Here is a 14,335-nt window from a genome sequence, read left to right on the forward strand (position 1 = left end):
GTATCTGCAGACCAGGTTTATATTCTGTCTGAAGGTCAAGGCTTCTGAAAATGTTGGCAGTTTCTGAGTGACCAAGAACACCATCTCTGGACACTATGCTATCTATATTCAATATGTATGTTAAACATGCTAAACACCTAATTTGAAATCAGTCTTCAAGTCATCTGATAAACAGCTCCACAGAGAAAGGCAAATAAGTATGCTGATACTATTCAGTGATGGAGAATATACTCATAAAGATCTGTAAGGAAATTGTAGCCTTTTGTTTGCAAAAAGGTTCTGCAAAAACCCAGAGCTTTCTAGGGCAAATTTATGTCTACTTCTGGACCTGAAAAAAAGAAAAAGAGCTTTGTGATATTTCTCTTTTTCCTGCATATTGTGAAACTGTCGATTTAAAACGAAACCTTCAATTTCTTCAATTGTAAGGTTAAAATAATGGGAATTTAACATCTCTGGGTTTCTTTTTTTTATATTTCCATGTTCACAATATTACTTTAAAGCCGAAGGATTACAAATGGAGTCTGATAATTACCACATACTTCATATTCGCTAAAAAGTGGAAATGTGGATAAAGCAGATAGATCTCCAATTCTATCTATGGAGATTTGGCTACTGATCCAGGAAAAGAACTTCATTTAACAATCTGTTCCCATTTCAGGCAATTTTGAGGCACAGAAATGAAGAAAAACAGCATGGAGACGCTCGACAGCAAGTGTGATCAGAGTTACACTGATGCTTCTTAGTAGCGTAGACAGATTTTAACTGTTAAATATTGATCTTTAAAATAAAGAGGATGTCCCACCCTGACCTATTATGGTATTTATTTTTGAACTTTTTCCTTGGGAATAATTTCAAGATTACAGAAAAGTTACAAGACTGGGACAAAGAACTCCTATATCCCTTACCCAGACTTAACCAGTGCTTAACATTAACCTCATTGGTTTTATCATTCTATCGATTCTGCAGGTGTATACCCTCCCACAACACATGCATGTTGATTATATGTACATGCATATTTCCCTCTTCTGAAATATCAGAGAACAAGTTGTATATATCATGCTCCTTTCCTCCAATATACATCCATGCATATTTCCTAAGAATGGTAAAAGCAAGCAACTTCAGGAAAATTAACATTGGTAAAATGAGTTATTGAAAGAGTTTAACTTCCACCTGCTATATGTCCCAGATGGTCCACTCCTATGCATTTTAGCTAAAAAGAAGGAGGGTGTCTATATGGACTTGTACAGAAAGATAGACAGAAACCTTAGTTATAATGATTCAAAACTGAACCACCGACCAGTGCTTCTACTAAACCAATCTCTAGTCTAATTTTACAATTAACTCAGTAATGTCATGTACAGCATCAGAATGAAGTCCAGGATCCTTTATTGTATGTATTAATCATTTTACTTTAATCTTCTTTAATCTGGAATCAGCTCCATAGTTATGCTTTGTCTTTTGAAGTTGGTAGTTTTCGATGCTACAAGCCCCTCATCTTTCCTCAAAGAGAACCATTCGCATGTTGGGCTTGTCGGATGTTTTGCAGTTCAGTCACAGTACAACATGAGTGACTCTGTGTGTGTGTGTGGCACAGATGTGTCCATCTGCCCATCCTTGGTAAGACTTAACTTGATCATCCAAGTAAGGCACTGTCTGGTTGCCCCACAGGATAGTACCTATATTGCCCCTGCCATTACTAGGCATCTCTGGGTAGAAACTTTAACATAGACAAATATCCCAGTCCTCATCAAAACGGGCTCTAGTTTTGCATTCGCGATTCTTGCCTGAATCAAACTTCACAGTGATGCTTATTAAGTGATGACTTTTCCAACACCCTCCCTCTCTGCACCTTTGTCAACCAGAACTCACTGTCATCCTGCAAGCAAGAGCCCATCTTCTCTCCATTTATGTATATATTATAAGAATTCATAATTTATGTATTTATTATAAGGATGGACTCATGATTTTTAATTTTAATAGCTCATAATTCTTTACTGTCTTCAATTATACTAATGCTTTACAGGTTTAGCCAATGGAACCCTTTTAAGATGCCTTCTGTGTCCTCATAACATGTTCTTTTCTTCCTCGTCCTCTTTGCCACCCAGCCCCCAACTTCTTTCTTCTAGCACCTCCTAGCTTTCTAATAGAAAAAGATGTCCTGGAATGAATTTTGTGCCTGCCTTGCCTTGGCCCTGGCATTCACCATCTCTCTGAGAAGCCCTGATTCCTTTGAGTGAGGAAAGCCGTACTACTAACTCTAGGCAATAGTGTCTGTAGTATATAATATAATATATAATATATATAATACTCCTGTAGTATCTTTGCTTCTGTCCTCTTGCAGCAGAAAAAGCCAGGAGACATATATGTGAACACACACATACACACACACACACACACACACACACACACACACACACAATTCAGAAATCGTGAGTTCTTACAAAAATCATGAATTCTTACAATCTCAGGCCCTTCCCATAAAGCTTTCCCTTGACCTCCTCCATTCTTTATTCATATTCTCTTCCATACTCAGAAGACTGGCTCCCCAAAATATCAACATCTATTCAAGTCTATAACGTACCTAAAATAATTTCAGAATTGCTTTGCCAAATATAATAAATACATAAATTATGAATTTGCCACTTCCAAAATCAGACCTATACTAAAAAAATCAGGATTTGTTTGTAGTTCCTCCCTTCTTTTCTCTCTTGACTAAAGGTATATATTTAAATACTATCTTCAAAAATTACTTGCATTAATTATATTTTTTTCATTCTTAGCGTGATTACAGTTGGGTCCAGTTTGTTTTTGTTTTTGCCCCATCCTTGTTAATTTTTTTTTCTATACAGGTTTGACTTATTTCTAAATGTGTAACATATTAGCATGCTTCCCCGAAGTCAACACTAAATTGTCCTGTGATCCAGGAATGCCACTTCTCATTATACACCCCAAAGAATTGAGACCAGGGTCTTGAAGAGCCACCTACACACTCAAATTCACAGCAGCATTATTCCCAAAAGCTCAACTGTGCAAGCAACCTGAGTGTCCATCAGCAGATGGATAGAGAAGCAGAACATGATACATCCATTCAATGAAATATCATTCAGCCTTAAAAAGGGAAAAAATTGAACAATGTGCTCCAACACAGATGAGCTTTGAGGATATTACACTAAGTGAAATAAACAATTTGCAAAAAGACAGACACCTATGATTCCAATAATTCTTATTAAAATTTCATTGTAATTTGTTTACTTTGGACTGTGTTATGATTTAGCTATAATTGCTGATATGAATTTGCCTTCTATTTCTTTCTTGAGTGTATTAAATTCTAGTTTCCTCTCTTCTCTGTTTTGTCTTTTTTAAAAAAATTTTGCATTCATGGCATTTTTTCGTGTCTCCAAATACGTATTGATCTTCCACAAGTCAAAGCTCCATGTTTCTGTGACAACAGAAAGACTACCTCCGTGCTGTTGTTTTTCATGGAGAAGAGGGGTTGGCCCTGAATCCTGCAGATTACTCAGTCTCAGGACTTAGGATAATTTAGAGAGTTCATTGTTACCAAGGATGATATCAGAGTTTTGAAAGGAACGGTAACAAGGTTCAAATTGATCATATGGCAACATTTCCAGTGGAGTGGCTAAAGACTGGGGACCTAAGGGACGTGGCTATGGGTACAATAACTGCTATCTGAGATGTGATTGAAGAGGACATCCCTCTTGCAGTCTTAGAGGCACTACTGCTCTGCTTTTGGGCCTGGGTTCACTGAGCTTCTTGGATTTGTGGGTTTATGATTTTCATCAAATTTGGGAAATATTTCCTTAAATGTATGTTGTTTCTCTCTTCTCGGGGGATTCCAAATGCATTTGAAACTGTCCCACTGATGCTCTGTTTATTTTCTAAAATTATATTTCACCTTTGTGTTTCATTTTGGGTACTTATTACTGCAATGCTCCTAAGTTCACCATTTTCTTCTGTGCTGTTTTGAATTTCACCACTGTCCTCCACAATGCCTAATTTGCTGTTAATCCAATCCAGTGGGTTTTTGAACATCAGACCATGTAATTTTCATCTGTAGAAGGTGAAAGACTAGAAGATTTTTTCAGACTTATTTATACCTACATCTCTTCTTTCTTTTTCAGATTTGCTAAGTGGGACTAGAGCGGTGTTTGGTCTAGGGTTAACTAGTCCTTGCTACTGAAGCTAGACTCTCCTGGGTACTCTACCCAATACTCTGCCAACCGTGGACTTTCCAGTGTGGCTGGTGGCAACAGGCCCCAAGCCCAGCCCCTTTGGGCATCTACTACAACTCCCTCCTCCCTCTAATTACTCTGAAAAAGCTTCCTTAGACCATCTTCAGTGCTCTCTCCTCTCTGGTGCTCTGTCCTAGAAACTCTAACAACTTTGTCTCCTGAGGCTCTCAGCCCCATCTCTTCAACCAAGAGTCTGTAGGTTCCTGCTGCACTCTCGTTAAGTAGTGGCTTGTCACACTCCGAAAGCACCACAGCTTTCAAATATGGATATATGTAGAATTTAAAGCACTTGGGATGAGAACAACCCCTTACCTAATTAATGTATCATCATCCACAATGAGGAGCCATGGTATTTTGTCACGATTGTGATTCAGAAATCTTTCTAAAATGGCAAATGTTTTTCCACAATGACCTAGGAAAGGTAAGAAGAAAACTTAAAATGCATTATTTTCTCTAACCTAGGTAAATTCATTTTTTTAAAGTTTTTAGTGTGATACTCTCATAAGTAATTACAAGCTTGAATGTTAACATAGATCTTAAAAATTGGACATTTTCCTAGAAAGTAGCTTTCTCTAATTTTCACAGACATAGAGAACAAGGAAAAACTTCAGAGGCCATGAAGTCTAAGCCAGTCATTTCACACATGAGAAAATGAAAATGGAAAGTGGGAGAGCTTAGGGGAATTACATGAGGTCACACAGATAATTTGCAGTAGAAAACTAGTATCTCCAGTCCAGACAAATAAGAAAGTTTTCAATCTCACAGCAATTACAGGCTGCAATTTTTTTGTTTTATTCATAAAAGGAGGTGGGGGACCAAAATAATATGGGGGGGGGGACACTAGATTAACAGTCAGATGGACAAAAAGCATCTTATAATGAGGTGGCCAAATGTCTACTTTCCTTTTTAAAAAAAAAATAAGAATTTTTAAACTAGAAAACCTGCCATCTGAAAAAAGCATGTATATTTCCAACGCTTTGCTAATCAAAATACTAAAAAATAACAGAGCTTCTTCTACAGTGCAGAATAGGTACAGGAGCCACTCAGAGAGGCACACGAGATGTGAACTGGACCGTCAGCTTAAAAAGATGGAGGCTGTCTGTGGGAAGATGACAAGTTAACTTTGCACGTCCCATATGTCCGGGCTGCACTGTGGCAGAATGAAAGACCTAGTACTCAGCTCTGGATCACAGCAGTGGAACCGACCCAAAATAGACTGCAGTGTCCTTGTTTGTACTACAGAGTCTTTAATTTGAGGAACCAGACTGCATCTATGGGTATAGATGTTGGCTGTTAGAATAAGAAAAAAGAAAAGAAAAAGAAAAAACAAACTGACAAGAAGTAAAAATTACAGTACTTAAAAATATCTTATCTTTATCCTCATTTGCTGTATTTCAGAATGAGGATTTGATTTAAGGGGAAGAGTAAGAACAAAGCTCTCACCTCTCTCTGTATTGGGAATTCCCAAATCCACGGTGGGGATGGAACTTTCCGCATAGTCACTGTAGTACTCGATGAGGCTCGCCTGTCCCTCCCAAGTCAGCTTTATGATGGGTACTGAAAAAAACCAGAGGTGACAGTCACTGGCACAGTATAATGGGAAGCGTAAAAACTCAAAATGGTAGCAGGATCCCCTGCGAAGGACAAAGGTGACCTCCGCCTCTCCCTGTCCCAGGGCCCTGAGAAGTCCCAGCACTGTTCATTGCTAACTGCACACAACCAAAACCCTCTTCTTAGAGCATTTTCAACGTCCCCTAGAACCAAGCCCTTCTCATTTCCTGTGATAAATGCACTTACTTCCCTACAATGACCAATTTTCTAGTCTAATACTACTCTTGTGTTTCAGAGAATTTTAACTAATGTCTCTCTTTTCCCAATAGCTTATTCTACCTACAAATGGATTTTTTGAATGTGTTGTGGGCAGGTAGGAAACAGAAATGCTATTAAGGACTGGAATAGTCATTGTGGTTCTGGTTGAGATGCAAATTCAACCCTCTTAACAGTGGAGCATGGGAGGACCCTGTCAAGCCGTGCATGTCCCCACACAAGACACCACCAGGATCCCTCAACCCCAGAGAAAGCACGGCCTTGCCTCTGAGAAGCTGTATGTGGTGACTTATATTAGTGTCACACTTTTGAAAAACATGAGAGAAATAAAATTGAGAGTCACTGAAGACTTTAAAATTCTTGTCGATAACAAATAAATTACTTTTCTATACCACAATAAACACAAACAATAGAAAAATTTCCTGGATTTTTGTATTTTAGGTTTAGATGCTCATCAGTAGTGGTCTGCATATTTTATGTGTAAAATGATCCCTAGTTCACATTAATTCACCTGGCTGACTATCTAAGTAATTATTTTCTTCAAAAAAAAATTTTTTTTTAATTAATATCTGAGCATCTCTGAACCTTGAGAAGGGGTTTCTGCTGTTGTTTTTGTTGGTACTGGGATTGAACCCAGGCACACTTAACCTCTGAGCCACATCCCCGGTCCTTTTCTTTTTTTTTTTTTTTTCTTTTTATTTTGAGATAGGGTCTCACTAAGTTGCTGAGGCTGGCCTCAAACTTGCAATCCTTCTGCCTCAGCTTCTGAGCTGCTGGGATTACATGCATGTGCCACCAAAACCAGCTCTGTTGTTTTAACCATGTTAATTTAAGATCTTTAACTAATGAAGCAAATCTTCACTTGCTTTTTTTTTTTTTTTTTTTTTTGGTACCAGGGATTGAACTCAGGATCACTCGACCACTGAGCCACATCCCACATCCCTAGCCCCCCACTTTTTTGTTTTTGTATTTTATTTAGAGACAGAGTCTCACTGAGTTGCTTAGCTCCTCGCTTTTTGCTGAGGTTGCCTTTGAAGTTGGGATCCTTCTGTCTCAGCTTCCTAAACCACTGGGATTACAGGTGTGGCTGGCACACACCGGGCTTCACTTCCTTTTTTGAGATTTTATCAGATCTTACCTCTTTTCCTTTTTTCTAACCCAAATTAAAGCCCATTATATGCAAAAACTCTCAGTGCAATGTAAAATTTAAATGTTTAGTTATAGAAATCAGCAAATGTAGAGCCCAGCTCAGACAACATTTATATACAAAATATAAAAGTGTGTTCTTTTAAAATCCACTATCCACCAACTTTTATGAAAGAAAAATGATTATGAATTCTGAATATTTATAACATAATCACCAAATTATCCACTAAATATTACTTTGCATATAATAAGTAAGAGGGCTTACCTGAGAAAGGCACCCTGCAGTTTGCCTTCACTAAAATTTCATTCTCTTGGGTAAAATGCCTATTGCATAACCTGAAGAAGCTGTGAGGTAAGGTCAGGAACTTTCCTCAGACCCCAGCATGGGTCCAGCAGGCAATGCAAATTCTGCTTTCAATTTCCTCAGACTTTAGCCTCCAATCTTTTTTACTCTAAGAGCTTTATTAAACAGCACAGGTATTTATTCTCAATTAGTTGATTTAAATGAAACTGAAATAAAAGTCAAGTGTGACTTAGCTCTCTGCTCTACCTAACTACTTCTGCTCTACTATTACTACCTGACTATGAAATTTGTGTCACTATGTACTTTTGGTTTTAGTTTGAAATAGAAATTTCATAATAGTAAGGGCTACTGTGTGTCTGTGACTTATTCCCCAATGCCTGATACAGTGCCTAGGACATAGTAGTTGCTCAATAAACAGTTGAAGGAGGTCTGAATTTTGTAGGTATAGGTGTCTCTATAAAAGGCCTAAGACTGTTTTTTAGAAACTAGTTTAAAAAGGAAGATTTTATGCATAATGACAATACATCCTATGATATAAGGATGGTACTATCATTATCAATCATTTAAAAACAGGCCAAACATTCTAATGTTGTAAGATACTATGATTCTATAATGCCAAAGCATTAAACAATTTGTTCTGTCTCTGCCCTCATCAATATAATTCCTGTGTTTGTATCATAGCTTCTCGCCATAAAGAATTTGAAACTAAGTTAAGTCTTCTATAATAACAAATTACAGCTTTATTTCCTACTTTGATTCTAAATAAACTTTTAGAATATTGGCCTATTTTATTAGAACTGTTTGAATTCTAAAATGAATTTATCCTACTATTACAAAATATTATAGATTGTACCAAGGCACTGCACTCCTAAAAATATTAAGTTAAAAAATTTTTAAAGACAAAAACAAAAACAAAAAACCCTTCTTGTTTGCAAGAAAGAGAATCATACTTTCTACCACATAACAAAATAGTAAAGAATGCCTCTTTCAAGAAAGTTTGCCACAGGATAACTTAGAATAGGGGCAAAGTAAAAATTTTGCTATTAAAAACAAATCCTAGCTGCACAGATGGCATAAATCTTCCAAGCAGAAGATGTGTCTTGCTATGAGGTACAGAAACACATGTTTCTACCCCTGGAGAATTCACTTGCAAAACAGTATCATGTTATGAATGAAAATGAATTTGATCCTTGAATGTTTTATAAATGTTCAATCAATCGACTGTGAATGGCTATTTTGATTTACTGGAATCTGCTACTTTTGATTGGTAAATGAACCTTGTGTCCCTGTGTACGATTCAGTGACCGCAAATGAACCCCTGGCTATGCTTCTCAGGAGAGAGAGGGACACACAGGAGTGTGCTCTAATTCCTCATTTTAACACTGAGGCGTACTCAAGACTGAGTAGCCACCCTCCTGGCTGGTTGAAAACAACATTTTTAGGCAATTTGGATCATCAGCTATTCAACATTGGGGCAAGAACACAGCCAGCCTTCGCCTGACTCTCCTGCCGCTCTTCAACAGCTCATCCCATCCCCTCTTCTGACCCCAGAGAGGCCTTCCATCTGGCTGCATTTCAGTGCAAGCCTCACCTTTCACATAAGCATATTGTGCCTGGTACCTGCAGCTTCTTTCATCAAAGAAAACGCCAGCTACCCAACATTCCCCCTAATAAATTAGTTCCAACAGGCCTCTTTTAGACAAGATCACAGCAGTGAAGATAGTAAATGGGTTTTGTATTTTCTTTAAATCTGAAAGGAATAAGGTGTATATTTTTAAGAGTTCAAGAAGCTGTGATAAGGAACTAAAGGCTGAGCAAATAGCAATTTAACCTCTTTAATTAGAGCAAAACTGCAGGAGGGGAGAGGCTCACCATCCACCAGTTGATGAGCAAAATTGGTGTCCGCCATGAGGTAGGTGAGACTCACGCACCCCAGAGCAGAAGGTGTCAGGAATGTGCTTGAGGTTCTCAGACAGCTCATGTCACCATGCAGTGAAAAACACAGACCCCACAGGAAGCAATCCAGCTGCATATTAAAACTCCAGAAATCTTTTCTTTCTTGCATACAATGTTGCACGCTATACCCAATTCATCAGCATACGTAACACTTTGAAAGTTCTTTAAAATCCTGCTAAATGTTTGCCTCTCTGAGAGAGTGCGGTTTCAACAGGGTCAACATGTATTACTTTCTGGAGCCAAAATATTAAATGCATTTTTTTCTGTGTTCTAAGATTATTCTATTTCATTTATATCAGAATCCGGACAAATGCCATAACATAGATGTTTCATGGTTAGGCAAAAACCAAAAACAATGCGTAAAGTATTTTTTAAAAACTTGGAACTTGCTTTTATTATCAATTTGTCCATGAGAGTACTAAAAAAAAAAAAAAAAGAATCCAACATGTATTTTTCTTTGCTTGACCATTCCCCATCCTCATCCAGGGAGGTAATCAATACTAATGAAAGAGAAGGGTGTGCTCATCACTCACAGTATGGCCCACTCTCAATTTTTCAAAGATAGAGTTTCTTTTCTATTTTATTCCTCCTCTGGTGCCATTTGGCCTGATGTTCTTTCAAGTATTTCTACCAGAGTGCACAGAGAATAGGAAAAAGCTAAAAATATCCTAGACCATGTCTTGGGCTTGACATTAGCAGTAACGGGCTTGGCAGAGGGCAGCCTAAATTCCCAGCCCTAGGTGTACCTCTCGGGTTTCAATTCCTTGCCCCTGAAAATGAAAGGTCTGAACTTTCCTAGCTTCCTGCCAACTCCAAACTGACCTTGAACCCCGAAGGGCATCAACATGAAGATTAAAGACAACTTATCAAGGTCAGCTTGCCCTACATCCAAGGAGATTACAGCATAGTTGTGCTCTGGTAGAAAGAACACAGGGATTCAGGAGCCAGGATATCCGAGTCCTGTCCCCACTACACAATGGGCTTCGAGGATTTGACCACTTGTAGATCATTCCATGTTTAGTTTTCCCTACAATATCCAATGATAATTCCCAACAACGATCACATCTTGAGGAATTGTCCACATGAAATTAGAAGATCGAAAATATAAGAAAAAACACGACCGAAGACATAAAACAGGTTCAGCAGTTTGAAGCCATTACCTCAGCATTGGCCTTGTCACTGATAGGATTACTGGATGGTTCATTCTTTGGGCTAATGAGTGGCTACTTAGACTCTAACCCACTGGTGAGGCAGGCTTCATTTCCATAGAGCAAAATGGAGACCAAAGATCCTTATGCTGCACCTTAGGCTACCTTTTCAAATACATGCACCTAAGTTGACAGATGTCTGGTGAGAGAAACCCAACTACAAAAGTCTCATAAGTGAGACATGGTGGTGCATACCTATAATCCTGGCAATTGGGGGAGGTTGAAGCAGGAGGATCGGAAGTTCAAAGCCAGCCTCAGCAACTTACTGAGGCCCTAAGCAACTTAGTAAGACCCTGACTCAAAATTCCAAAGAAAAGAAAAAAAAGGGTGGGTATGTAGCTCCGAGGTTAAGTGCCCCTGGGTTCAATTTCTGGTACAAAAAAAAAAAAAAAAAAAACGCTAAATGTATCTGGGAGGTTTGTTTCTAATGTTTCTAAAAGGTTTTTTAAGATGTTGTAATTTTTAAAGGTCTTTGACTCAAAATTCAAATATAAAATTCAGGAGAATTTTAATATAAAAAATATAAAATATATAAAATAATATAAAAGATAATATTAAAAAATAAAAATACAACAGAGAGGGTCCCTAATCAACAGTCTTTTCACAGGAAAAAAAATTAAAATATATGTTAAAATTAGAAAATGCAAAAGACTGCCTAATTTTCAATATCAGAAAAGTGCTGCCTGAAGTGAGGTGTTAAAAAGAGAGAAATTATGTCTATTTATATTTAGGATGGGTTTAAAAAAAAAAAAAAAAAACATTAGCACCATAACTAGCACAATTCTGTAATGACGCCAAGAGAGGATCAAAACAACCTTCATCTGCATGCCAGATACCTGAAAAGATCATCTCAACTTTATATAAACAAAGGAATCAGAAAACGAAATTACTCAAAATTACTAAATAAAAATTAACAAACTTTTCCCCCATTTCTGTAGAATAGGAAAAATAAAACAGAGAGGGTCCCTAATTTCACTGCTTCACTGTAACTTGAAAAAAACGTGTTTCCACGGAGAATACCACCCGCCCCCACCCCTCAACACCAGCATTCTTAACATCTCTATTACAAAAATAATCACTTTTCCAGAGCAGCTTCAAGATCAATGGCATCAATTCAACTACTTCTGCTTACTACAAAATAAAACAAAAAAGAATAGTTCACTTCCCAATCACCTTTTTGTAAAGATACTTAATCACAAGACAACCTACAATCAGCCCTTCTGGACTATGAAAAAAGCATTTTAAAAGAAAATAAATTTAGATTAGAAGTATAATAATCAAAAATCTTATTTTAATGCTATAGTCACTCTTAATATTTTAAGAATATTTTAGAATTAAGAACTAATATTTAAGAATGACTATTTTAGAACTTCTTGAATAATGAATGTATATATTTAGTCAGATTTAATAGGATCTGAAATTTGACATGACTGTTTTTGGCAAATATGAAGGTTTTTAAGATATTTTAAGAGATTTGCTGATTGTAAGATTTCAATTTATCTTGATGTCTTAGGCAATACTATAATCCCAAGTTATTATATTCCTTTGTTTGGAAAACATCTTACCCTTTAAAATATAATTTGTATGCATAATGTTATCACAGAAAATATGTAAGTGAATTTCCCCCACTGCTGCATCCCATGAACATGACAGCTGGTTTAGAAGCCTCTCCTACATAAATATCACACCCTGGGTGAAATCGACAGTCTTTTCATGGGAAAAAAAAAATTAAAATATATGTTAAAATTAGAAAATGCAAAAGACTGCCTAATTTTCAATATCAGAAAAGTGCTGCTTGAAGTGAGGTGTAAAAAGAGAGAAATTATGTCTATTTATATTTAGGAAGGGTTTAAAAAAAAAAAAAAACATTAGCACCATAACTAGCGCAATTCTGTAATGACACCAAGAGAGGATCAAAACAACCTTCATCTGCATGCCAGGATTTCCTTAAGGGCCCCTGTTCCAAAAGTAGCTGTTTCCTTTTTCTCCAATAAATCTACTCATGAGCAAATATATACCTTTATTAAAAAGTGCCAACATGTGCATTTGGAATAAGTATTTTTAAAAAGGCAGAGCCTTAAAGAAAATATTCTTGTTGGTTCTGTTATTTGAGATCCCCTCTCTCTGATATTCTTCACGCAGTTCAGAGACTGGACACAGTAGGACCCTGTTTTACAAAATGGACATACAAAGTTCACACATTGTCTCCAAGATTGCCACAGCTGAGATTTTCCATTCTAATTAAAACGTTGCTCTAAACGGTATTTAGAAGGGCACTGGCCACTCGTGTTTCAATACAGAGTTGTCCTTCCTAATTGATCTCCGTGATTATAGGGGTACAATGAAGAATGCTGATTAGGTAACTGCTATCATTTCAGCATCCTGCGCCTTTCTTGAATTTATACCCGGTTTGTACTTTATTTCAAAGGCAGTTTGGATTTAAAAGTTCAATAAAAATGAATAACCCAAAACATACTTCTTTCACCATGAAATTGCTTGCATGTCTTTACTGCAACAAAAATATCCTTCTTCTTCACAGGTTGTCCCTAAAAAAAGAAAAAGAAAAAGAATACATATGAGTCAGCGTTATCTTAATCATGCCCACATTAGATCTCACAAGTACTAGAGTTCAAGGTAACCAATATCAGGAATGTCAAGCATATATTGAAGGTAAAGATTTAGGGACACACACACACACACACACACACACACCAAAAAAAAAAAAATTCCAAGACTGTCATCCAGCTGACAGCATAGTCTCTGGACCTGGGTCACAGCTGGACCATTTATAGACTGTGTGCCAGGTTTAAGACTCTTAAGCTCTCTGAACTTCTGTCCATTCATTTAGAAAAGAGAAATAATAAGCCCTCATGGCGGTCATTGTTACTGTAATAATTAAGCACATAGCAGGTGATTAATAAATGTTACTTGTGTTTCCTTTTCTTTCCCCAGCTGGTGAAGATTTTGACAAAAGGAGAAAGAAGGCAGATGATTTAGTACAAAACCAGAGATGACTCTGTTTTCTGGGCCTGGCCTTAGTTTGATGTTGAAAGTTATTTTTACGGTCTTTTTACTGGCTTCCCAGGTCTGAGCCAAGGATGTTCTGCCCTCTGCCAAAGATGGATCACTTCAAACGTGGGTAGGGAGGACTATGCAGAAGAAAGGGGCACACAGGGGATCTGTCAACAGCACACAGCACACCTTCTGCTTCCTAGGGGCAGGTGTTCTGACCCCTTTGTTCCTGTCTTAGGCCTGTAATAACACTCAGATACACTTCCTCAATCATTTGGGGCTGATTTATAGTGACACCTAACCCCAGCTCTGTCATGTCACTCAGAGCACCAGTAGCATTAAAGGGCAAGCAGGCATTATGTTTAGAAAGACCGGCTTTTAAACAGGATGAATTTGAATTTGAACTCTCCTCTCCCCGAATTAAGAACAATTTCCTCAAGCCAAGAATGGAAGCTAAATGATGGTAACCCCCCCTCCACACACACACACACACACACACACACACACACAACACACACACACTCAAGTGCCAAGGGAGTTGAGAGTGAGATCACCCTGCCCCAACCAGGCCTCTGCAGCAGCACCGGGCAAGTGAATCCCCACAGGTGCTTTTCTTGCCCTTTGTCACATTT

General features: G+C 37.6%; 1 protein-coding gene across 1 annotated transcript in view; it reads right to left on the reverse strand.

Annotated features, from left to right (window-relative positions):
- Positions 1 to 14,335, reverse strand: part of B3glct (beta 3-glucosyltransferase) — a 120,814-nt gene that overhangs the window by 26,400 nt on the left and 80,079 nt on the right. The window contains exons 10-12 of the mRNA XM_076872348.1: positions 13,168 to 13,237; positions 5,694 to 5,807; positions 4,563 to 4,662 (exon numbers count right to left, since the gene is read on the reverse strand). Coding sequence (XP_076728463.1) covers positions 4,563 to 4,662; positions 5,694 to 5,807; positions 13,168 to 13,237 — 284 coding nt within the window. The remainder of the gene's footprint in view (positions 1 to 4,562; positions 4,663 to 5,693; positions 5,808 to 13,167; positions 13,238 to 14,335) is intronic.

Source organism: Callospermophilus lateralis, chromosome 12 (assembly GCF_048772815.1).
Source record: "Callospermophilus lateralis isolate mCalLat2 chromosome 12, mCalLat2.hap1, whole genome shotgun sequence".
NCBI classification, from domain to species: Eukaryota; Metazoa; Chordata; class Mammalia; order Rodentia; family Sciuridae; genus Callospermophilus; species Callospermophilus lateralis.